The sequence below is a fragment of the Papio anubis genome, chromosome 13 (genome assembly GCF_008728515.1).
Source record: "Papio anubis isolate 15944 chromosome 13, Panubis1.0, whole genome shotgun sequence".
Classification (NCBI taxonomy): domain Eukaryota; kingdom Metazoa; phylum Chordata; class Mammalia; order Primates; family Cercopithecidae; genus Papio; species Papio anubis.
This window is the reverse complement of record NC_044988.1, coordinates 60,817,415-60,844,211: the sequence shown is the minus strand read 5'-3', so window position 1 is coordinate 60,844,211 and position 26,797 is coordinate 60,817,415. Positions and strand designations below refer to the sequence as shown.

General features: G+C 40.3%; 1 protein-coding gene across 4 annotated transcripts in view; it reads left to right on the top strand.

Moving 5' to 3' along the window:
• The window catches only part of DDX58 (DExD/H-box helicase 58), a 72,567-nt gene that overhangs the window by 35,897 nt on the left and 9,873 nt on the right, over positions 1–26,797 (top strand). For all 4 annotated transcript variants that reach the window (XM_003911615.4, XM_009188651.3, XM_031654298.1 and 1 more), the window contains 12 exons: positions 204–323; positions 2,190–2,297; positions 2,698–2,851; positions 3,372–3,630; positions 3,945–4,107; positions 6,264–6,368; positions 9,999–10,156; positions 11,145–11,280; positions 14,389–14,537; positions 18,248–18,338; positions 23,717–23,887; positions 25,041–25,192. In XM_003911615.4, coding sequence (XP_003911664.1) covers positions 204–323; positions 2,190–2,297; positions 2,698–2,851; positions 3,372–3,630; positions 3,945–4,107; positions 6,264–6,368; positions 9,999–10,156; positions 11,145–11,280; positions 14,389–14,537; positions 18,248–18,338; positions 23,717–23,887; positions 25,041–25,192 — 1,766 coding nt within the window. The remainder of the gene's footprint in view (positions 1–203; positions 324–2,189; positions 2,298–2,697; positions 2,852–3,371; positions 3,631–3,944; positions 4,108–6,263; positions 6,369–9,998; positions 10,157–11,144; positions 11,281–14,388; positions 14,538–18,247; positions 18,339–23,716; positions 23,888–25,040; positions 25,193–26,797) is intronic.

The window sequence follows — 26,797 nt, the reverse complement described above, 5'->3', positions numbered from 1 at the left end:
AATTACATTGGAGGTCAACTCCAAATTGAGATTTGAAACTCAAAGTGATTCTTTTAACTGTTTTAAAAGGTGAAGGGGAGAGGTTGTGAGAAATTTTAATAGAAGTTAAAAATCTTAGTGTTACGACCTTTTTGTGGAGCTTTCACCATCAAAACTATAATCAGATTATGTGAAGATTCTAAGACTTTTTTGGTCTTACAAAGGTATAAAAGATGTTGAAACAGAAGATCTCGAGGATAAGATGGAAACTTCTGACATACAGATTTTCTACCAAGAAGATCCAGAATGCCAGAATCTTAGTGAGAATTCATGTCCACCTTCAGGTACCTGGCATTGTTTGTTCTTTTCCATAATGGTGCTCTTCTGGTATTTGGTGTGGGGACACGTTTTGCAGTACCCAAAGTCACAGCCTTGTGAAAAGGTTTGTAAGGAAAATTAAGAAAGAAAAGAGAATTTATGTTACAATAGATACTTTTTCTATATTTGGAATGCCATTCTCTTCTTCCAGTTCTTCCACTATCTTTTTTTTTCTTCTTTTTACTATCTTTTTTTCTTCTTTTACCACTAAGAAAGTATGTGCATGTCTATGGTGGAAATGCAAATAGAGTCTTCACCAAAATCTGATGTCTATGAATTCCCAAATCAGCCTTGCTTTCTAAAGAAATACTACTTCTATTTCTGAGCCACTTGCTCAATTTCCTTTTAGGACCCCTGGGCTGCCCTGCAAGTTGATGAAGTTAGTGTGCTACCCAAATGCACCCAGCTGAGAATTGAGTAGTGGCTGAGATCCAGCCTGTGCATTTGCCACACAGTGCACTGGGGGGCTGTGTCCTCCAAGAGAAGCTCCTTTTTCTCATTTACACAGAGGCACTGTGTAAGTTAGCTGTGGCCCTGTGAGGCCCCCATATGCTTCTCGAAGCATATTTTCTTGATGGCTTTATGACACCAGAAAGTTGTATAATATGCCATAGTAAAAAGTTATTTATAAAAGAGTATCAGGAAGGAAATTAGGATTAATAATGAGTGATGTTAGACGAAAAATGATATTAGGATAACATCATAAAGAGAAAATGTGCAGATTGCTTCTGCAACTGAATATTACAAGTATTTTTGTTTTGTTTTGTTGTTGGTCATTTCAGAATAAAATCTGTTACCCCTTGGGAAAAAAAAGAAAAAAAAATAATGAATATGAGTTGCTTTGAATTTTCTGACATGTGAAGATTCTTGCATGTCTTTTGTTGTTTTTTGAGATGGAGTCTCTCGCTCTATTGTTCAGGCTGGAGTGCAGTGGCACAATCTCAGCTCACTGCAACCTTGGCCTCCTGGGTTCAAGTGATTCTCCTGCCTCAGTCTCCCAAGTAGCTGGGACCACGGGCATGTGCCACCACATCTGGATAATTTTTGTATTTTTTTTTTTTTTTTTGTAGAGATGGGGATTTCACCATGTTGGCCAGGCTGTTCTCAAACTCCTGACCTCAAGTGATCCATCCACTTCGGCCTCCCAAGTGCTGGGATTATAGGCATGAGCCACTGCGCCTGGCCCTTACATGTCTTTTGTGTAAGGTTAATTCACTTAACCTTTTAGAAATTCTCCCTTTCTCTAAAATGGGCAGGTTAGACTCAGTAGATAATTTCCAAAGTCTTTGCTAGCTCTTAACATTTTATATGCCTACCTGTTATTGAGATAAAGCCTTTGATTATTTTTTAAAACTTCTGGTTGTGTCGAGAGAAAATATCGTTTGAGAACCTGAAGAACGACAAAGTGTTATTGCTCCTTAATAAGAAATTGCTTTGAGAATCCAATGTTAACAGTTTGGTTTTCTTCAAATATCTTGGGAGGATTTGTTGCTTTTTTCCATACAGCATTGCCTTTAGTGGACAGGTTGTCTTACCCTGAATTGGGCCATTCTTGCTTTGGCTTCTCTTGTTAGCCTTCCATGATTGTATAAAAAATAATTCATGGTTTGTTTTTTTTTTTTCCTTCTTGCCATCAATACTTTGTCACTGAGAGAATTCTGTACTTCAAATTAGTGGAAAAGGAAGAGTGGTTGCCAAGAGAAAGGATTCTAAACTTTCTCCAGTGAGGCTCTTCTTGCTGGAGTCAGAATTTGTGGACATTAGACTGTAGCTATTACTGTGATTCCTCGGAGCAGGAACTGTTTGGTAATTTTGCTCCTTTTGTATTCCAGAAGTGTCTGATACAAACTTGTACAGCCCATTTAAACTAAGAAATTACCAATTAGAGCTTGCTTTGCCTGCTAAGAAAGGAAAAAACACAATAATATGTGCTCCTACAGGTAAGCCTATTGCCATTACTTACATTGTTTTTCTGTTTGCTTCCTTTTTTGTTGTTGTTGTTGAATACTGGGACAGAATGGGCAAGTTTCAGTTTTTTCCTTGTTCCATATGTCTTTTGAGAAAACTGTCGTACTAATGTCCTTGTGTATTTTATGGGACATGAGAAGGTAAGAAAAGTGCCCTCTGTTAGCTTGCTTTTGGGTCTTGGCTGTTTGCATGCACCTAGGAAGTAGCTTGATATTTTTTAGTCATAGTGTAAATTCTGTAACTGTTAACCCATCTAAATTATCAATTAATTAGTCAGCTCAGTAGTATTAGAAGAGCCAAAAATAAATGCCTTTCTAGAGAAATGTCTAATATATGAGTTACATGTTTTCTTTTTTCCTTACATGTTAAAAGGTTGTGGAAAAACCCTGGTTTCAGTCCTTATATGTGAACATCATCTTAAAAAATTCCCACCAGGACAAAAGGGGAAAGTTGTCTTTTTTGCAAATCAGATCCCAGTATATGAACAGCAGGAATCTGTATTCTCAAAATACTTTGAAAGACTTGGGTAGGTATAATAGTTGCTTCAATTTCTTTTTCTCCAGCTTTGTGTTAATTGATGTGTTTTCTGTTTGGTTTTGAAAAACAACAATAAAAAATTATATTAGATTCAGCTTTTATATAATCCAGATGTAATTCCTTCATGGATTCAAGTCTTTTTTGTTAGATGTACCAGAAAGCTTAAACTCCCCTGGTTTGCCCTTGTATGGGGAATAAATGACTTCAGGGATAAATCTGATGTTTATGGGACACGTTTAACTTCTTTAGTGATTTTATAATTTATTTGATATTATTCTTTTATGTACTCTTTTCTCAGTGACTTAATATATACTACTATAAATTACAACTAGCTTGGATTTATTGATCACTTACTATGTGTCAGGCTCTGTGCTAAGGACTTGCCTGCAGCTGTACTCCTTTTGGACTCAGGGAGAATTTAATCAGTTGATGTTCTGAGCTAGCATTTCATATTTGTGGTTCCTTATTCACATCGTGATTGGTAATATGGAATTTCTGTCATTTCCCAGGTATAGAGTTACAGGCATTTCTGGAGCGACAGCTGAGAATGTACCGGTGGAACAGATTGTTGAGAACAATGATATCATCATTTTAACTCCGCAGATTCTTGTGAACAACCTTAAAAAGGGAACGATTCCATCACTGTCCGTCTTTACTTTGATGATATTTGATGAATGCCACAACACCAGTAAACAACACCCATACAATATGATCATGTTTAATTATCTAGATCAGAAACTTGGAGGATCTTCAGGCCCACTGCCCCAGGTATCTCCAAAGTCAGACGAATACTTCGGAAGAGCTATAATCTTCCTAACTCCTATTTTCTTACTCTTGTGGCCACATTGAAGATGTCCTTCTCAAGTCCCGAGTCCATATTGTACAACTCATTATGAATTTTGTTTCCTTTACTCATTTGTTCACTTAGTAAATATGCATTATGCGCCTCCATGTGCTATACACTGTGTGTTAGTAAAAACAAAAAAAACAAAAACCGTACTCCAGCAGGAAAGTTATATGAGGGGTTGTGGAAACATGGTACCATTTCTCAGACATCTCATGATTTTGAATGCTCCTTACAGGTCATTGGGCTGACTGCCTCGGTTGGTGTTGGGGATGCCAAAGACACAGATGAAGCCTTGGATTATATCTGCAAGCTGTGTGCTTCTCTTGATGCGTCAGTGATAGCAACAGTCAAAGACAACCTGGAGGAACTGGAGCAAGTTGTTTATAAGCCCCAGAAGTGTAAGTTGGATCCAGTAACAAGCCCTTTGAGATTTTGTTACTCTCTGCTACCTCTGGTTCAGAGCCATCTAGACGAACACTGAACTTTGACTCTTTCTCTGTTTAGTAGAAAATATTTAACCCCAAACTTGAGTAATAGTCACATTTTTAGCCTCTCTAACTGAGCTCTCATCCCAAGCAATGGATGAGCCTCAGAAGTGGCCTGTAGAGAGTAAACGTTCTTCCTCTTTGGTTCCAAAAACCTCTTATAAATGTACTAGCAACGCAAAAGAGGTGATGAAAGAATTTAGACATCAGATAGCCAAGAGTTGGGCTCACTCAGCCTTTTCCCATGCTCTGTCCCTGTGTGATCATCACTGTTTGAATATGTATTTGATCATTTGAGTTGAAATGGAATGATCTGAATTCATATGTCACTCCTCAAAAGGTCAGAGACGATTTTTTAATAAGACTAACAACTGTTTATTGATGTTATTATTATGCTAACCCTGCAAGGAAGAGAGGGATACAGAAAATATATATGACTTCACCCTTGCTCTCTGAGTAGTACGTGACTGTATGTCTGAGGTAGAACAAATAGACCTGTAATAGGGAGTGGTATAGATAAGTTGCTTTTTGAAGGCTGCTTGTAAGTAAGGACTTTGATGTACCCAATCCCAACTTTTCAGTGTCACATATGAATTTCTTTATAATCCGGTTCCTCCTGCCCCTCTGAGCTTCATCGCCTTCAAATATTCATAAACCCAACCATGTTGCATTCCTCTGGGCTACTCAATCATGCCGTGTGCTTTCTCTCTCCAACCTTTTGTCTGTGCTTCCTTTGTACGTCACTGCGCTTTTTTTTTCTTTGCCAAGTTGTGATGGAATATATATGACTACTCTTGCTTTCTTCTTTCTTCTTCCTGTATTTATTCTACAACTCTGACTTCCCTGGAATTAGGTGTTACTTTCCTTGTGTTTTGTGACACTTTGCGTGTACAATTTCTTTTTTTTTTGAGACGGAGTCTCACACTGTTGCCTAGGCTGGAGTGCAGTGGTGCAATCTCAGCTCACTGCAAGCTCCACCTCCTGGGTTCAAGTGATTCTCCTGCCTCAGTCTCCTGAGTAGCTGGAATTACAAGCATGTACCACCACACCTGGCTAATTTTTTGTATTTTTAGTAGAGACAGGGTTTCACCATGTTGGCCAGGCTGGTCTTGAATTCCTGACCTCAAGTGATCCACCCTCCTCGGCCTCCCAAAGTGTTAGGATTACAGGCATGAGCCACCACACCTGGCCACACTTTACATGTACTTCCGTTAGAGAACTGCTATGGTTAGTTAGCCATGTATATTTCTCTCCCTTAAGATCACAGCCCTGTATGGAGCATGAATTGTGTTCTTTCAACTGTCTATAATCAAAGCATGGCACATTGCAGGCAATTAATAATTAGGCTGAAATAATACAGTGATAAATGGAGGATCAGTGTGAATACCGCTGGGGGCTGTGGGAGGAGGGAGAATGTCAAAGCACAGAGACAGGGTTAGATTGTGGCACTTGCAGAGACATGAGAGATGCCAGCCTCATCAGAGAAGAGGTAACAGGACAGCCACAGTAAGAAACTGGTTAGGCCGGGTGCAGTGGCTCACACCTGTAATCCTGGCACTTTGGGAGGCCAAGGCGGGTGGATCACCAGCTCAGGAGTTCGAGACCAACCTGGCCAATATGGTAAAGCCCTGTCTCTACTAAAAATACAAAAATTAGCCAGGCGTGGTGGCGGGTGCCTGTAGTTCTATCTACTTGGGAGGCTGAGGCAGAAGAATCACTTGAACCTGGGAGACGGAGGTTGCAGTGAGCTGAGATCACACCACTGCACTCCAGCCTGGGTGACAGAGTGAGACTCTGTCTCAATCAAAAAAAAAAAAAAAAAAGAAGTTAAACCTACACCATGAAAGACAGATGTTAGAATCAGTACAAGAAGCAACAGGGAGCCATTGCATTTTGAGCATTTGTTATATCATCTGGACCACCTGCCAGTGAGCCTGGAACCTTAGGTTTTTCAGAGGAAGTATCAAAGGCAGAAAAAGGTTTTAGAGATATCTACTTTGAACTACAGTCTGTCCTTCCTGAAAATATACTCACTCTTTTTTCTTTTTTTTTTTTTTTTATGTCTCTAGTTTTCAGGAAAGTGGAATCACGGGTTAGTGACAAATTTAAATGCATCATAGCGCAGCTGATGAGGGACACAGAGAGTCTGGCGAAGAGAATCTGCAAAGACCTCGGTGAGATAAATCTCATATTTTGTGTTCTGTCTACTTGGGAATAGCCATTTATTGTTCCCTGTGGTCTTTTTGCATTCTCCTTAGTTCAGACAATGTCAAGAGCATATCCAGAGATTGTCTTCTTGATTATAGGTTATTTGGGAGCCTTATATGTCTTCCTTTATTCTTTCTTTTTTTCCTTTTTAAATCCAAAATAAGTTCATCCAGACACACGCACCTGAAAAATAACCATAATAACCATACTTAAGTCAGTTCATTGCTTTCTCTACCTTCTAAATCAGCTTTCCCTCCTGACTTTCCTGTTTACCTGAATGAAACCCCCATTCCTCTGCTGGCTCAGATTTATACCTAGAGGCAGTCACCTCGCACATTTCCCAGCACTAAAGGAGTGCGACTAGAGATGGGCCAGGGGAAGACAGTGAAGGGTCTGGATTTGAATTTTATCCTAAAAATAATGGGGAAAAAGTGAAGATTTAAAACTGATTAGTGATGTAATAAAGATACCAGTGAATGAGAAGGACCAAAGAGAGGCAGTGGAGATGGACTGGAGAAGGAAGGAGACACATGTGAGATGCTTCTAACTTGAGTGTTATGACTGAATGGCTAACCGGATTCGGGTGGGGATGAGAAAGGGGAGGGAGGGGCTGATTCCCCCCCAGGCGTCTGGCTTAGGCCCCTGTATGAATGCCAGTGGGTGGTCCTGGTACCAGGACTAGAAGCATTGGCAGGTACAAGGTGAGTTTTGAGCTTTAGAGATGTTAAATGTGACGTCTGTAAGACACCTCATGGAGTCTCTCCTTCTCTCACACGTATTTTGCTTTTCTCTCCCCTTTTCTTTCACAATTGCTATTATAACTGTTCTAACAGCCTTCTAGCTGATTTTGCCCACCTCCGCTCTCTCTTCCATTCAACCCCTCATGAACTAGTTAGTCTTCATGAATACATTTTATCATGTCCCTGTCCTGCTTAAAAACCCTTTGCCTACAGGATAATCGTCACGCCTCTAACCTGCAGTCTGAGCTCTGCCTGAACAACCAGGTTCTACTTATCTTTCCAATGTTATATTCTACTACTTCCCTACCTGAATCCTTTTGATTTAGCAATTTCCTGAATGTGTTCATGCATATGTTCATTCATTTAGTACTAAGGAATGTGCTAGGTGATGGGAATACAGCATGAACCCAAAGACACAGCCCTGGGCCTCAGGGCATTTCTAGTCTGATGGTAAGGCCAAAATTAGATAAGTAATAATAATACTAAAGCAGCTGGTGTGGTAGGGATAATAAGGTGTGTTTCAGGCACAGGGAATAGCATATGCAAAGGCCAGGACACTAGGAAGAGTATGGGGCTTCCATTAGTCCTGTAGAATGCTGAAAGGAGAGTGGCCGGAAATGAGAAGCAAAAGCAAGCAGAGGCCAGAACATGGGGAGGAGCCTGTGAGCTGGAGCAGGATTTTGGCTGCGGGAACCCACTAAAAGCTTTTAAGCAGTGGGGTGGAATGGTTTCTCATCTGCAATTTTGCAAACTCCTCTAACCACTGGGTAGAGAATGGGGTAGAGGGAACAAGGCAAGAGGAAGGGAGACCAGTTTGGAGGTTGTCATATTATCCAGCAGCACAATGATGTGGTTTGAATTGGGGAAGTAGCAAAGGATGGAGAGATGGTGACGTGAGTTTCTGTTTTCTTACTCCTCCCACCTCAGGTACCCTGCCTTTTTGCAGGTCCGAATACAGTTAGCTGCTTATTTCTAAATTGCTTAGGCTATTTTTACACCTACCCAGGTTCAATCAGTACCCGTTGGCTCATCATCTTTACTGCTGGCTGCCTCGTTGTAGCTGCAACTTGGAAAGAAGAATGTCAATACTACTTGTTTTGGTAGCCTCTTTTGTTCCTATTATTGAAAATGAGTGAGGGGAAGAATTTAACCCAGAAATATAGCTCTTGTCTGTGACTTTTGTTGTACTGCGCTCTTCATGAGGAGCCCTGGCGAACTGATACCAGAGTAACTCACAGACTCAGCCGCTTGAGAACACAGCCATAGTCTCCTCACCTTTTTATTCCCAGCACCCTGCACAGAGCCTGGACCACAGCAGACGCTCCAGCTGTAAACCAAGCCGCTGAGGCTTATCCTAGGAGATGCACACAGACAGATGCATCTGTGATCAGTGTCTTTTGAGGGCCGATTCTATGCTTGGCCCTGAGAATGCTGCTCTGGAGAACAAGAGGCCCAAGTCCACAGCAAAGCAGAATATAGGGTATACTGAGTCCTCAATCTCCTCCTTGATTTTTTTTGTTTTTAAGAGTCTCACTCTGTTGCCAGGCTGGAGTACAGTGATATAATCTCGGTTCACTGCAACCTCCGCCTCCTGGGTTCAAGCGATTTTTCTGCCTCAGTCTCCCAAGTAGGTGGGACTACAGGTGCACACCACCACCCCCAGCTAATTTTTGTATTTTTAGTAGAAACAGGGTTTTACCATGTTGGCCAGGATGGTCTCGATCTGTTGACCTCATGATCCATCCGCCTGGGGCTCCCAAAGTGCTGGGATTACAGGCATGAGCCACCGCGGCTGGCCAATCTCCTGCTTTTATATATCCTCCTCTAATGAAGCTCTTGAGACCTGTTATTTTTACTTTGTCATTTTTAAAGGCAAAGTTGGGTTTTTCATGTCTACTGTTTTATTTCTGGGCTGCTTTGGTTGTCATCTCATAGAGCCAGTAGAGCTTGGGCGTGTGACACATGTGGGTTTGAATTCCTGCCCTTTGTCCACGTACTTGCTGTGTGACTTCAGGTAAATTACTTATTACTTGGCTTTTCTGAACTTCAGTTTCCCAATATGTGAAATGTAATACGTATCTCATGGGTTGCGAAAATTATATAAAATTATGAATGTAAAGTACTTTGATTCTTGGTACATAGTACTCAAGAAACAATCAAATACACACACACACACACACACACAGATGCACTGCTTAAAACTCAAGGGAGGGAACAAGGCAAGAGGTAGGGAGAACAGTTTGGAGGTTGTCATATTACCTAGCAGCACAGTGATGTGGTCTGAATGGGGGAAGGATGGAGAGATGGTAATGGAGTCACATGAGTTTCTATTTTCTTACTCTTCCCACCTCAGGTACCCTGCCTCCACCTTTTCACCAGTCTGAATCCAGTTAAATAGTTTTAACTAGACTACTTAAGACTATTTCATGGAGGAATACCTCCAGAAAGAAATACCTCCAGAAAGAAAATTAGGCCGGGTGCAGTGGCTCATGCCTGTAATCCCAGCACTTTGGGAGACCAAGGCAGGCAGATCACCTGAGGTCAGGAGTTCAAAACCAGCCTGACAACATGGTGAAACCCTGTCTCTACTAAAAATATAAAAATTAGCCAGGCTTGGTGGTGCATGCCTGTAGTCTCAGCTGCTTAGCAGGCTAAGGCAGGAGAATTGCTTGAATCCGGGAAGCGGAGGTTGCGGTGAGCCAAGATCGTACCACTGTACTACAGCCTGGGCATCAGAGTGAGACTCTGCCTCAAGAAAAAAAAAAAAAAAAGAAAATGAAAGGGTGAGGCCTGTTTATAACCTAAATGACCATATGACACAGTGACAAACTTTTTTTTTTTTTTTTTTTTTAACAGAAAGCTTTTCTCAAATTCAAAATAGGGAATTTGGAACACAGAAATATGAACAATGGATTGTTACAGTTCAGAAGGCATGCATGGTGTTCCAGATGCCAGACAAAGATGAAGAGAGCAGGATTTGTAAAGCCCTGTTTTTATACACTTCACATTTGCGGGTATGTTCCTCCTTTTAAGAGTCATACTCTGGTCGCAGCACCTACTGGGAGTGGCACCCTGGAAGCCAAGATAACAACTTCTTATCCTGTCCTCAAGAGCTTGTTTAGGAACCTTTCCAGAAAGTTCTTATGAAGCAAACTCCAAAAGTTTTCCCATTCAGCAGCATCTCAGTTTACTTTCTGAAATTTCACACTGCAGGCAACAGGACTGACATAAAGGCTCAGATTCTATGCCTTGCCTCTAGCATTAACTGACATAGTTGGAAAAAATTGGGTGATGATGAGAGAACATTATTCCAGATACAAGACCAGTTCGGTGACAGCCATCTTTAAAGCTCAGCAAGTGGAAAGTTCTGTTGCCATGTCTTGAAGCACACATTTCTTCACCTTTGGTGACTCTCCATGCTCAGAAATCCAGGTTCTCTGGCTAACCAAGAAGTTAAGGAACTACAGCAACAGCTATCATCTCTGCTTATCCAGCCATTGAAAATATATTCAAATGCATTCAATTAGCATGCATTTGTAGAATTTCAGTTAGCTTGGTTGAACATTTGATGGAGGTGGTCAGGGCCATCATTTTGGAAGATGCAATGAGAATGTAGTGATGGCTTCAGATGTAAATAGAAATTAAGTGAAATGTCGGAATTATGAGGCAGGTTGATGTAGAAGTTGATTTACTTTCATTATTGTTTTTTAATTTGGATATGTGTTTTTCATGTAGTTTTTCTTTTCTAAGGTAAAATTCAATAATCCAAAGTGATGATAATTAATGTTACTAGCTAATTGAGATTTTTTTTTTAACACTATTTGGTTCAAAGATTTTGTTACAGAACTGTTAGAGGCCATTCATTTTTAAAAAGCTAGGTTGGAATAGATTTGAAAAGAAAAGTTTTCTTAAAACTAATTCTTTAAATACAATGAATTGAACCTGAATACAGTGAATGTGTTGACATTGGAAGCATATTGAGACAGTTTTTACTTTCAACAGAAATATAATGATGCCCTCATTATCAGTGAGCATGCACGAGTGAAAGATGCTTTGGATTACCTGAAAGACTTCTTCAGCAATGTCCGAGCAGCAGGATTCGATGAGACTGAGCAAGATCTTACTCAGAGATTTGAAGGTGGGTGGTGTTTTCAGAGGAGGAAGCCACAGTAGCATTCTTGGTGACTGGAATGGCAAAACAAACATGTATTGTATTTAATATACATAAACTTGGGGATGCTTAGGGAGTTGTCCTGGATGTAGGAAGATGGAGATGGTAGGACTATTTAGGTTCAATGAAATCTAGTACCTATGGGAAGAGTCTGTTTCTTATACCATTCCCTATTTAGAAGAAGGAAAGACAGGATTTGCAAAGGGTGTTTCCCATATGGTTCACAGACAGTAGCATTCTTTTTGTTTAATGTTCTTTTTTAGTAATTTTATAAAGGTTTAAAAAATATGAAAAAGTGTTTTAATTATATTAAAAAGACTATAATTTATATATACTTTTTTTTTTTTTTTTGAGATGGAGTCTTGCTCTGTTGCCCAGGGTCAAGTGCAGTGGCTCAATCATGGCTCACTGCAACCTCTGCCTCCTGGACTCAGGCAATTCTCATGTCTCAGCCTCCCGAGTAGCCAGGAATACAGGTGTGTGCCACCACACCCAGCTAATTTTTGTATTTTTAGTAGAGATGGAGTTTTGCCATCTTGGCCAGATTGGTCTCGAACTCCTGACCTCAAGTGATCCACCCGCCTCTGCCTCCCAAAATGCTGGAATTACAGGCATGAGCCACTGCGCCTGGCCTATATATATTTTTACATAAAGAGGAAACCAAAATGGCACATAATCTCACCACTGCATATGATTAAAAAATAGATATTAAACAAAAAAGCTGCTTCTCCCTGTTTTGAATTCTTTTCCCAAAGGTAATTACTGGTAATTTGGGGTTTTTTGGCCTATACCTAAGTATTTACTTACTGGTAAATACTTACTGTATATACTTACTGGTACATACATGTAACCAGTGCTTTGCTGGTAAATATTTAACAACTCACTAGAGAAAAAAATGTATGCATATATATGTACAAAAGCTTATTTTTTTTTATATATAGAGGAGGTATGCAACCCACAATTTATAAATAATAATAAAAATAGACTATTCTTTATTATAAAATCCACATAGCCAATTAATTCTCATAGAATGCTTTTGGTGGTTTTTGCAGATTTTTTGTATACATGGCCAACCAAGGGTTGCAATGATAAAGAAGTGTGGTTCTTTCTGATATGGTTGTTAGTATATAGTTTCGTTAATATTAGAAGATGAAAATGAAACAACAAAGGTGTATGTTGGAACTTCACTCGTTTGCCAATGATGCAAGCAATTTTTTGCTGAATTGTATAATAGTTTTTCAAAAACCAGGAGACTGTTTCTCCATATTTTGTGCTATTCACAATGTAATTGCTAAATTTAATCTGTATTATCATTTTTTTATCATGTTCATAAGTCTAAACTCTCAACATAAATTAAGCATGACATGGTGGCTTACATTTGTCACCGTGGCACTTTAGGAGGTTAAGGTGGGTAGATTACTTGAGCCCAGGAGCTGGAGATCAGTCTGGGCAGAATGGCGAAACCCCATCTCTACAAAAAATACAAAAATTAGCTGAGCGTGGTGGTATGCTCCTGTGGTCCCAGCTACATGGGAGGCTGAGGTGGGAGGATCACCTGAGCCTGGAAGGCAGAGGTTGCAGTGAGCTGAGATTGCACCACTGGACCCCAGCTTGGGTGATAGAGTGAGTCCTTGTCTCAGTCAATCAATCCAGCACTGATTTTTTGTGTTTTCTTGATTTCCATGGTGTAACTGCTTCCACTGTAGTGAATTCCAGGCTACCAACAAGATGTCATTGAACTAGTGTTAAAAAGAGATGAGCAGCACATCATTCTATAGTATTTCTACCATACAGATACAATAGATGTAACTAACCTCAAAAGCATAGATAATTGAAAAAAGTAATACAATTTAACAATTGGCCAGGCATGGTGGCTCACACCTGTAGTGCCAGCACTTTGGGAGACTGAGATGGGTGGGCCATCTGAGGTCAGGAGTTCAAGACCAGCCTGACCAACATGGTGAAACCCCATCTTTACTAAAAATACAAAATATTAGCCAGATGTGGTGGCACGCACCTGTAATCCCAGTTACTTGAGAGGCTGAGGCAGGAGAATCGCTTGAACTCAGAAGGCAGAGGTTGCAGTGAGCCAAGTCGTGCCACTGCACTCCAGCCTGAGTGACAGGAGACTGCATCTCAAGAAAAACAAACAAACAAAAAAACAATAAAACAGAAACCACAATTGATTCCCATAGTCCCATAGTCTGGTATGATCTGGCTATAACACATCCCTGTTTTATAACTATATGTATTTTTTTTTCTTTTTTCTTTTTTTTGAGACAGAGTATCATTCTCTTTCCCAGGCTGGAGTGCAGTGGTGAGATCTTGGCTCATTGTAACCCCTGCTTCCCAGGTTCAAGTGATTCTCCTGCCTTATCCTCCTGAGGAGCTGGGATTATAGGCGCCCGCCAGCATGCCCAGCTAATTTTTGTATTTTCAGTAGAGACGGGGTTTCACCATGTTGACCAGTCTAGTCTTGAACCCCTGAGGGTGATCCACCCATCTCAACCTCCCAAAGTGCTGGGATTACAGGTGTGAGCCACCCCACCCAGCCTAACTATATTTTTAAAGATGGGACCATACTGAACATAGTGTCCTTACCTTGATTTTTTTTAACCTTAAAATATTTTGGTATCATATATATCATGTACATAACTCCCTTATTGATTTTCACAGCCACATTTTATTAATATTAGATGCATAGCCCATGATCTATTGAACTGTTTTCCTATTGTTGGGCACTTAGGTTTTCTGTTTTTCTTTTATACCTTAAACAGTGGTACAGTGAAATCCTTGGAGACCTCTTCCATAATTTTCTAAATATAACTGTGTCTCAAACTTCTTAGATGTAGAATTATTGGATCGAAGGATGTGTGTGTATTATGTTTTGATAGATATTGCCAAATTGCCTCTTAAAAGGTTGTACCAACTTAAATCAGCAGTTACTACTCAAAACATTCTGGTCAAAGATGTAGAGATTAACTGTTTGAACGATAGCTAAAAGTCACAGTGTGTTCTAAGTTTTTAGAATTTATTAGCCATTTATAAAATTTATAAAATGTTTCCCATTTGCAGAAAAACTGCAGGAACTAGAAAGTGTTTCCAGGGATCCCAGCAATGAGAACCCTAAACTTGAAGACCTCCGCTTCATCTTACAAGAAGAGTACCACTTAAACCCAGAGACAATCACAATTCTCTTTGTGAAAACCAGAGCACTTGTGGATGTAAGCTTTTTTTCTCCTTGTAGATAACAAATGGACTCAGCACTGTTCATTGAAAAGATTGGGCTGGGTATGGTGGCTCACGCCTGTAATCCCAGAAGTCTGGGAAGTCGAGGCAGGAGAATTGCTTGGGCCAAGAGTTCAAGACCAGCCTGGGCAACATAGTGAGACCTCATCTCTTAAAAAAGAAAAATTAGCTGGTGGTGTGCACCTGTAATTCCAGTTACTTGGGAGGCTAAGGCTCGAGGATTGCTTGAGGCTGCAGTGATCATGACAGTGTACTCCCGCACTCCAGCCCAAGCAACAGAGGTAGAACCTGTGTCAAAGAAAAAAAAAAAGCTGTTTTCTCTCTACGGTCAGGAAACCATATATGTGTATGTGGGGGTCTGTTTTGGGGTTCTCTATTCTGTTCTGAATATATGTTTATCCTTACACTAATACTCCTCACTGTGTTTTTTGTTTGTTTGTTTGTTTCACTTAGAGACGGTCTCACTCTGTCACCTAGGCTGGAATGCAATGGCACAATTATGGCTCTCTGCACCCTCAACCTCTCAAACTCAAGCGATTCTCCCACCTCAGCCCCCTCTCCCACCATGCCTGGGACTATAGTCATGTGCCACCATGCCCAGCTAATTTATTTATTCATTTTTGTAGGGATGGGGTCTTGCTATGTTGCCTAGACTGGTCTTGAATTCCTGGCCTCACATAATCCTCCCACCTTGGCCTCCCAAAGTTTTGGAACCTGGCTTCGTGCTGTCACTATGTTAATCACTCTAATTATAAGTATTGATACTTGTAGAGCAAGAATTTCTTCCTTTCTTTACTTTTTAAATTTTAGTCATTTTATGGGTAGGTAATGATACCTCACTACAGTTTTAATTTGCATTTCACTAATGAGTAATATGGCTGAACATCTTTCTTCTGCTTATTAGCCATCTGTATCTGCCTTGGTGAGGTGTCTGTTCAGATCTTCTGGTTTGAAAAGATTGGTTTATCATTTGATTGAGTTTTTGAGAATTCTTTCTATAGTCTGACAAAAAAGTCCTCTGTCAGAAATGTGATTTGCAAATATTTTCTTCTGGTCTGTGACTTGTCTGCTTATTCTCTTGACAGTATCTTTTGCAGATTGAAAGTTTTGAGTTTTGACAAAGTTCAGTATATCAGTTTTTTCTTTTATGGGTTTTTGCCTATGGTGGTATTATCTCTAAATATCCTTTGCTTACCTAAGGTCACAAAGATTTTCACTATGTCGTCATCTGGAAGTGTTACAGCTTTACATTTTACATTTAGGTCTGCAGTCAATTTTAAATTAATTTTGTATAAGGCGTGAGGTATTGGTTGAGATGCTTTCTTTTTTTCTTTTTGTATGTGGACATTCAGTTGTTCCAGTTCTGTATGTTGACAAGACGATCTTTTCTTCATTGAATTGCCTTTGTAACTTCTGAAAACATCAGTTGACTATATTTGCATGGATCTGTTTCTGGATTCTCTATTTTGTTTATTGATCCATACATATACCTCTTCACCCATTCCACGCTGTCGTGATTACTGTAGCTTGATAGTAAGTCTTGAAATGGGGTGATGTGAGTCCTCCAATTTTTTTTTTAAAGGTTATTTTTAGCTATGTTCCTTTGCCTTTCTATATACATTTTTGAGGCAACTTGTCCACATCTATGAAAAAGTCTGCTGGGACTTTATTGAATCTGAACATAAAATTGAGGCTGGGCATGGTGGCTTACACCTCTAATCCCACCACTTTGGGAGGCTGAGGCGGGTGGATCACTTGAAGTCAGGAGTTTGACATCAGCCTGGCCAACATGGTGAAACCCTGTCTCTACTAAAAATACAAAAATTAGCCTAGCGTGGTGGCTTGCCCCTGTAATCATAGATACTTGGGAGACCGAGGCAGGAGAATCACTTGAACCTGGGAGGCGAAGGCTGTGGTGAGCTGAAATTGCACCACTGCACTCCAGCCCGGGTGACAGAGTGAGACTTGGTCTTGAAAAAATAAAATATTTTTAAAAATACATAAAGATAAAATTGGGGGAGAAATGACATCTTGACAATATTGAGTGTTCTAATCCATGACCATAGTATATCTCTTTCTTTATATGGCTTCCATATTAGTTAAATAATGCCGAGGAACAATTACCCCAAAACTGAGTGTCTGGAAACAAGAAACATCTATGAGCCATGAATCTGGAAACAATTTAACTGGGTGTTGCTGAAGATCTCTCATGAGGCTGTAGTGAAGGTGTTGGCCATGGCTTGACTCAAGGCTTGACTGGGGGAGCTTAACTTCCAAACTCCTCTCATATGGCTGTTGGCTGAAGAGCCTCTGAGTTCACTCATGTGGGTCTCTCCACACGTCCACCTCACAGACCAGCAGATGCCTTCCCCTAGAAAGAGTGATCCCAGAGATTGAGATAGAGGGTATCTAATTTGGAAGCCACAGTCATAACTTCATCTTGGAAATGATGCCACATTGCATCTGTTGTATTTTATTCATTAAAAGCAAGTCAGTAAGTCCCCTTCACACTCAGGGGAGGGGATTACACGAGGATCTGAATACAGAAGGTGGAGATCATTGAGGGCTACCTTAAAGGTGGACTAACCAGATGTTCTTTGGTTTCTTTTATCAGTGTTTTGTCATTTTCAGCAGATTCTGCACATATTTTGTTAGCCTTATACTTAGGTATTAATTTTTTGATGCTATTATAAATGGTACTTTAAAAACTTTTTTTTTTTTTGAGACAGGGTCTCACTGTCATTGGCCAGGCTGGAGTACACTAGTGTGATCACAGCTCACTGCAGCCTCAACTTCCCTGGCTTAGGTGATTCTCCCATCTCAGCCTCCCCAGTAGCTGGGACTGCAGGTGTATACCACCACACCCAGCTCATTTTTATTTTTATTTATTTATTTAATTTTGAGACAGAGTCTCGCTCTGTCACCCAGGTCGGAGTGCAGTGGCACAACCTCGGCTCACTGCAATCTACACCTCCCGGGTTCAAGTGATTCTCTTGCCTCAGCTTCCTGAGTAGCTGAGACCACAGGCGTGTGCCACCATGCCCAGCTAATTTTTGTATTTTTAGTAGAGACAGGCTTTTGCCATGTTGCCCAGGTTGGTCTTGAATTCCTGACCTCGTGATCCACCCACCTCAGCCTCCCAAAGTGCTGGGATTACAGGCATGAGCTACCGCACCTGGCCATCTCTAAGACATTTTTAAGAGAAAAAACAAAAGTTCAAAATAGTGGGTATGTAGAATAAGTGAGTTTAGCGTGATTGCAGGACATGAGATCAATATACATAATTCAACTGTATTTCTACATACTAGCAACAAACCACTGGAATTTCAAAAGTTTTTAAGTACTGGACACAGTGGCTCACACTTGTAATCCCAGCATTTTGGGAGGCCGAGGCAGGAGAGTCACTTGCGCCCAGGTGATAGACCAAGATTCCATCTCAAAAAAAAAAAAAAAAAAAAAAAAAAGTCTTAGAGATTAAACCATATCAGGTCACAGAGATCTATGCCATTTTAGTTAATTATTACATAGAGTTCAATTCCAAAATGCTTTTTTTCTCAGGTTTGTCAGTCTGAAAACTGTACATATACTAACTTTAAATTTTTTTCTTTTTGCATGTATTTCAATATTGAATTAGTACAAATGATTTATAAGGAGTGTCCAATTGATAAATGCTTTTCATTTTCAGGCTTTAAAAAATTGGATTGAAGGAAATCCTAAACTCAGTTTTCTAAAACCTGGCATATTGACTGGACGTGGCAAAACAAATCAGAACACAGGTATTTATATATAGTGAATTAGATTTAGTGGATTATGCATTTAAGAATATGTATATGTGTGTGTGTATATATATATATTTCAAATTCTGTTTTAATATATTTCAATATTAAATATTGAATATTTAATAAATATAAATTTTAATATATATTTAATATATATTTCAAATTCTGTTTTAATGCTTGTATCAGTCAAGGTTTAACCAGAGAAGCAAAAGCAGTAGGTGATTATACATATATATGAGAGGCATGTGTCTCACATATGCACACATACAGAGATTTCTTGCAAGGAATTATTTTACACAATTGGGCTGGCAAAGCAAGTCTGAAGTCTGTAGGACAGGTAGTCAGGAAGGGACTATCAGGAACAGACTACAACCCCACAGGCATGAGCTGTCTGGAGTCTCTGAGCTCGGAGAAGGCCTAAGCTGTCTTTTAAAAGGCTCACCTGATTAGGCAGGCCCACCTGGAATGAACTCTTTTTCTATTTGACTTAAAGTCAACTGATTAGGGACTTGAATCACATCCATAAAATCTCTTCAGAGCTGTAGCTAGATGAATTGCTGGGAACTGTTGTTTGGCCTAGCCAAGTTAATGCATCAAAAAGCCATCACAATGCTCAAACGCCAAAAACCACTCCAGTCTCTTTTCTTGTAGACATTGCCTCCTCTCATATGTCCTACAGACAAAGCCAGGGATGTTTTTTAAGTCATGCTTGAGTGCATTATTATCCTGCTCAAATTTTCAACCAATAGATTAAGATTAACTGGAAATAGAAATGTTCTGTTTCTGTTTTATTGTTATTCTTTAAGCAGTAGATATGCATAGCTTTCGTGTGTATTATGTATTTTACAATTTTAAAAAGTCCAAGCAGACAATTCTGAAATCCAGCTAGAGTGATCAAATGGTAACAGGCTGCCTATGTTATTATCTGGGAGGATCCTAGGTGGCCTGCCCTCATCCTGACCACCTCACAGCTGTGCCCCCCACCCCTCAGTGACTGGCGCTGACAAGTCTTCCTATTTAGTGTTGTTTATAATAAGCACCCTCCCATGCCCACCCTGTCAGTCCCCAGTTATCGCCCTCGCACTTTCCCTTCATGTAATTTTTAAATATCACAAATATGAAAAGTAGATTCGGGTCTTAAAAAGTGGCTCACCAGGCCGGGCATGGTGGCTCACGCCTGTAATCCCAGCACTTTGGAAGGCTGAGGCGGGCAGATCACGAGGTCAGGAGATCAAGACCATCCTGGCTGACACAGTGACACCCTGTCTCTACTAAAAAAAAATACAAAAAAATTAGCTAGGGCTGGTGGCGGGTGCCTGTAGTCCCAGCTACTTGGGAGGCTGAGGCAGGAGAATGGCGTGAACCCGGGAGGCGGAGCTTACAGTGAGCCGAGATTGCGCCACTGCACTCCAGCCTGGGCCACAGAGAGAAACTCTGTCTCAAAAAAAAAAAAAAGTGGCTCACCAAATGAGGTCTAACACCGTATTCTCGTGGTTGGGATTCAAAGTACTCTGCGATCTGACTCCAACATGAGTCCTACTTGATTTTCAAACTTTGTTGTTTCTCCACACATAGACACTCAGGAAATATTTTCTTATTGGTTTGTTCATTTATTCATCCATTCATTCAACAACATTTATTTATAACTTATGCTGTGCCAGGCATTGTGCTTCTCCCATGTAGCCTTCCCCAACCTCCAAAAACTGGTAGAGATCTCCTACTTCCACATTCCTATAGCATCCTTTCTGTGCTCATCACACTCAATTATAGCTTCCTATTTATATTTTTCTTCCACAAAATATGAGCTCCTTGTGGATAAAAATGGACCTTTTAATCATTATTTTTATCTGACAAGCCATAATTACTGAATAAATGTTTGACTGAATAGATGAATAAATTAAGAAATTAATCACGTATGATGTCTGTTCCAGAGATGCTCATTGTTTAGTAGATGATGATAGTGAAAATAAATTGTTTTGGCCATAGAAAAATATATCTCAAGATTTGGGCTGGAAATACATTAGGAAAAAATTGGAACTTTTATTTATTTTATTTTATTTTTGAGACAGAGTCTTGCTCTGTTTTCCAGGCTAGAGTGCAGTGGCACGAACTCAGCTCACTGCAACCTTCCAGTTTCAAGCGATTCTCATGCCTCGGCCTCCCAAGTAGCTGGGATTACAGGTGCATGCCGCCATGCCCAGCTAATTTTTGTATTTTTAGTAGGGAAAGGATTTCGCCATGTCGGCCAGGCTGGTCTTGAACTCCTGGCCTCAAGTAATCTGCCACCTTCGCCTCCCAAAATGCTGGGATTACAGGTGTGAAACACCGTGCCTAGCCAGTTGGAGCTTTTATAAATTCTGTTAACTGTGAGGTGGAAACCACTGAAGTATTTTCTTCACTCAGTTTATCAGTGTGAACTCCATAGCTTTTATCGAATGGGTTAAACTTGATTTACCAGGTAATTAAGACAATTTTAGCTGAATTTGTTTCTGGTCTCATCCTCTTCCTTGCACAGTTAAGCTAGAAGAATTGTGAACAGCTTTTTTATAAAAAGCTGCATGTAAATAAGCAAAAGTTCAGTTTGCTAAATTTGTATATTTCCAAATTTCCATTTCTTAATTTCCTGTTTTGTGAAGAAGTAGGTTATCTAACATCTTCATGACTTACTTTCTTCATCTGTCAAATGGAAAAATAATAAGAGTACCTAGCTGAGAGGGTTAATGTCATTAGCAAAATCTGGCTCACTGCCTGCTTATGAATGACTCTTGAGCTAAGAATGATTTTTGTTTGAAAAGGAATATTTTATGACATGTGAAAGGCTTGTGCAATTCACATTTCATTGTCTATAAAATAATCTTTGGGGGGAACACAGTCATGACCATTCATGTATGTGTTGTCTGTGGCTGCTTTCACACTATAATGGCAGTGTTGAGTAGCTGAGACAGCATGGCCTGCAAAGCCTAAAGTATTTACTATACATCTAGCCCTTTATGGAAAAAGTTTGCCAACTCCTGGTTTAGAACAATGCCTGGCATATGGTGAGTGCTCAATATATGTTAAATGTTAGCTATTATTCACATCCAGGAGTTTTATATAATGGTCCACAATGTTCATCATTTGTTTGGTTTTGGTTTTACTGAGAATACATGGATTCAAAAATAACAGAAAGTACGTATCTTTAAAAAAAGTATTCTGGATAAAGCAAGCTCAAAAGTAAAATCAAAATAATGTTTAGAGATTGATTTTTAAGCACCTTTCTGAAAATAAAGCTGCCTGCATTTGAATTTTCATGACTTTGAATAGTAAATAATTCAAAAATCACAAGGGATCTTTTTCCACAAACTCTGAGTCCACTGCCAGCTAGGTAATGGAAAGTAATACACATTACCTTCCTCTACCTGCCTGAGGTGGGTCCGCCCAGTGAGCAGTGAGTGGAGATCAGGTGATTCTACTAATAGATAAACGTAGATGTCTTTAGGATCCACACAGTTTGAAGTGTGCATATTGTTTGAGCCACCATTTTGGGTGTCCACCATGATCACACAAACTGGGTAATTATCACATCCGAACTTCACACCATATTCAGACAATTTAAATTTAGCCTCCACTATCATAGGATATTAGAAGGCAGTATGTGGTTGTTTTAGTCAAGATGCTTTCTTTTCCCCAATTAACAGAAACCCACTTAGGCTAGTCTAAGCACAAGGGGGTGTAGCTGCTACAGGGATAATTGGGTCTACCATAGAACCCACAGTCCGGAAGTGCACTCGGGCTTTGGACAATTGCAACTGGGACTGGAAATTTTTCTGAATCCTGCACATCTGCTTCATAGTTTCCTTTTACAGATTGCTCTCTCTGCTTCTCCATTCATGACTGCCCCACACCTTCCTGATTTACTACCTGTCTCCAAATCCCAATTTCAGATTCCAAGAGGGAAGAATTGCATTGGCCCAACATAGTTCAAATGTTTATTTCAGTCCAGTAGCTGCAGCCAGGAACAGGCTGTGTGCAAATCAGGGTAATCTGATTGCTCTAACAGACAGCCCCCATGATCTCAGGGGCAGGGCAAAATAAAAGTTATACCTCACACTCACAGGTGTAGGTAGGTAGGGGTGGGGGCTCTGCTCACTTACGCTCCCAAGTATAGATAGGTAGGGGTGGGGGCTCTGCTCCATCTTCTTCCACTTATTGTAGGGACCCAGGCTCTTTCCTTGTTATGGCTCACAGGGGGTCTCTAAGTCCTCTACTGTGACCTTATCATCCATTGATGAGAAATAACAAGAACATGGACAATTTTTAGGGGTCTGGTTTGGAAGATACACACATGACCTCTGCCTACATGCCATTAGTGACAGGTTAGATTGGGAAGTATAATTCAGCTGTGTGCCCCCAGCAGGAGAAAGAAACAGGATTGGTGAGCAGACAGCATTGCCTTTTTCATAGAGAAACATAATACAACTGTATTGTGGGTGGGTGTGGCAGAAAATGATTTAGTTTGTGTATGGGGAGGCCGACACCCCAACAGTGCACACTATTAGGGTCTTAAACTGAAGTTCAAGGCCCAACACTGCTGATAGCTAGCTTGTCAGCTTACCTTACTTCTGGAACCTCAAGCCCCTTCATTTGTGTCTTTATTTTATTTTTTGAGATAGTCTCATTCTGTTGCCCAGGCTGGAGTGTAGTAGCGCCATCATGCCTCACTGCAGCCTCAACTTCCCTGGCTCAGGTGATTCTCTTACCTAAGCCTCCTGAGTAGCTGGGACTACAGGTGTGTGCCACCATGCCCAGCAAATTCTTAAATTTTTTTGTAGAGATGGGTTCTCCCTGTGTTAACCAGGCTGATTTCAAACTCCTAGGCTCAAGTGATTCACCTGCCTTGGCCTCCCAAAGTGTTATAACTACAGGCGTGAGCCACGCCTGGCACGGCCCTCATTTGTTAAGGGGAATCGGAACACTTACCCGTTGACCTATAGGGCTTTATGATGATATCACTCTGGTGAGAAGACGTGAAAATGTTTTGTCAGCTATAAATTCTTACACACATGTAAAGGTGTTACAATTAGCTGTTGATATTTCTGCAAACAAGTGTGTTTCTTGGATAATATGGCTAAAGCCATACAACCAATAAGTCCCCCAGAGCTGGGATTTGAACTCAGTCTTGTGGCAGAGTCTAAGCGTTAGATGCCACCCTAAATGTCCCTCTGAAACAGCCATAGAAACAGACCCCACTGCCTAGGTGTGTTGTGAGATCATGGATATAAAGTACTTATCACAGCACTTGGCATGTAATAAGCATTCCATAATTAGTAACTGTTTTTTCAAGGGGGAAGTTCCCTCTTTGGTGAGTTGTATAACGCCCTCTTACTCTGACACAGGAATGACCCTCCCAGCACAGAAGTGTATATTGGATGCATTCAAAGTCAATGGAGATCACAATATTCTGATTGCCACCTCAGTTGCTGATGAAGGCATTGACATTGCACAGTGCAATCTTGTCATCCTGTATGAGTATGTGGGCAATGTCATCAAAATGATCCAAACCAGAGGTAAGAGAAGCTTTGAGACCATTCCTACATGGATTCTGTTTTGACTGATTTGTAAGTGTATGTGTCATTCTGGCCTTTCTCTTTACTGAGCCATGGTTGAGTATGTAAACAATGGCACAGTGCACTTTAGTATCATTGGCCTTCGAGGTGGCTACAGTTTTGTTCACTAACATAAACTCTACTTTGATTCTTACAATGATGCTGCTCACTTGCCTGGCATTGACTGATATATTTATGGAAGAATAATTCCAACTTGGATTGAAGCTTTGCCAGTCAACCTGTAGACCTTTCATGGTGGTGCTGGTGGGCTGAAGGGCCCCCTGTATTCAAGAAGGGATACTCCACAGTTCTTCTGCCCCACCTGGACTAGACTAGTCTCCTAACTAGTCTTCCCTCCTTTTTCCTTTTCTTCTTCCAATTTCCATAAGTACAGCTATCATACTACTTTTCCTGAAAAACAGCTGTGATCATGTCACTTCCTTGTATTGAAACGCCAGTGGTTCCCCAATTTACTTGATGCTAAAGTTTCCAAAATCCAGCACCCATTTCTTTCCAACTTTATTATCCATTCTTCCCTTTTGTTCATTATCCACTTCCGCCAACCTGACTTCCTCATTTATTGCTTGTTGAAGGAACTGCTCAGGTACTGCTACTCTTCATTTTACCTCTTCCCCTGCCTCCATATCATCTGACCCTAATCCTCCTAGCTGGTAAAAATCTCTCTTTGGAATATATAAAGCCTGTAACCCTTTATATCTATCTTTGTAATAACACTTAAAATTTTCCACCTATGTTTTGCTGGTTATGAAGAGATCTTATTTCCTCATTGTCTAGAAGGTTCTCGAAGGAGGGCCTGTTTATTGCTCATCTTAGAGCCATCACAGTGTCATACTGGGGGTTCATGTAGATAGGTCTTGCTCTGTCACCCAGGTTAGAGTGCAGTGGTGTAATTCTAGCTCACTGCAACTTCAAACTCCTGGGTTCAAGCAGTGCTGCCTCATGAGTTCACTCTTTAATAGCTCAACTTTCCTGGGAAGTGGGATTCAGTGAACCAAAGCTGAATTTTAGGACTACCTCTATCTGTTTACCTATTTGCAGATTATATCAGAGCTTTAAGTCAAAAACACCAACTAAAATATTTATTTTCTGATAGGCAGAGGAAGAGCAAGAGGTAGCAAGTGCTTCCTTCTGACTAGTAATGCTGGTGTAATTGAAAAAGAACAAATAAACATGTACAAAGAAAAAATGATGAATGACTCTATTTTACGCCTTCAGACATGGGATGAAGCAGTATTTAGGGAAAAGGTAAGTCTATGTTATTCTTTCAGCATCTGACTATAAATAACTATCAGGGAAGGTGAGGATGGTTGGTACCTTTTATCATATTGCTTAGAGTGTTACAACAAAAAGTTTATACTTAGCGAATATTAACTTCATTCTGTTTTTAAGTGTCAATGAGGTTAGATTATATTTAATAGTGCTAATAACTGAAGTTATATTTTCAGATCTAAAAGGCAAATTGAGCTAGGATTTCTGTAGTTGACAGTTCATCTCAAGGACTATATCCTAGTACTGAAAACAACAGCTCTTCTTAGTCTCTTCCTTAAATCTCTCTCTCTCCAATGAGTCCTCAGAGAAAAGCTCCTAGGTCATGATGCAGGTATTAGAATGTCTTTTTATAGCTGTGGACAATCATATATACCTTGGAGTGGCATACCTATTCAGATCAACTTCTTAGTGTAATAACCTTCATTCCATTGTAATTTCCATAACACAGAAGCATGAAATCAGATTGGAGAAAGTCAAGAAACACATACCTACACTTTCTCCAGACCCATTGCAGAGATTTACATAGGCTCAGAATCTCTGGAAGCATGGTCACTGCAGGGCTAGGGGAGAGCTTTAACACTAGAATCCATGGTTCAAATCCCAGTTCTGTCACTTGCAAGATGTGTGACCTCAGGCAGTTGCTCTGTCTTTTAAATAATCGATCTCCTCGTGTAAAAAGTGGGGGACATAATAGTATTTAATTCCCAGGGTGGTCATGAGGATAAATGAGATGTATGCATTGTATCTCTTAGTGCCTGGCATAAAATACATGCCCAAGAAATGAGAGCTGTTATTGGATAGACGTGTGAGACATAGTTTAACTTCATGAAGATGAACCTTACAGTTTAATAGACCAACTCCATAGTGTCTATAATTTTAAAAAGTCATAATCTCTGTGCTCCAAAAAGTATTGACAATCAATTATCGAAAGCAGATTAACACTTACTTTAGGACACAAATCACAACTTTGTCAGTGTTTACTAATCTAAAAGACATTTTTCTTCCTAAAGCTGGGAGATTAAGTTATCCAGAACCACGTCTTCCACATTTTCAGTGAGGAGAATTGCAGGGAAATTATGTAGTTCCTCCCTTAGTTTTACTGGGGATGGGATACTCTTTTCACTGAGCCACCTTTCCATTTTGTAAAATATATTGCCAAAACATGTTTTAAAACCACGAGTTTTAATAACCATGGCATAATGTTTATCTCTTCTCCTAGGTGACAGGCTACTTAGACTCATGTGACAGAAGCAATAGAGTAAAAGTCTGTTGAGGAAGAGAGAGGCTAGACCAGATGTAGGCATTCTTTTGTAGCCAGCACACCAGGATAAGGAGTGGGGTGAGGAGGAAATGGGTTACATATCTGTTGAATCAGGCTGTGTAATAGCATTTGGGGTTCCCCTAACACCTACAGATAGATAGGCAGAGATGGTAGGGAACAAGAAGCCCTATAACCAGTGTAGCTGGGAGTTACTGGCAGCCGGGAGGCCTGAGTTGTGTTGGTATCCCTGTCCTATAATACATGACCAGGCCCAGCTGCCCTGTTCAAAGGGAAAGGATTTGCTTTCAAAGGCTTAGTAA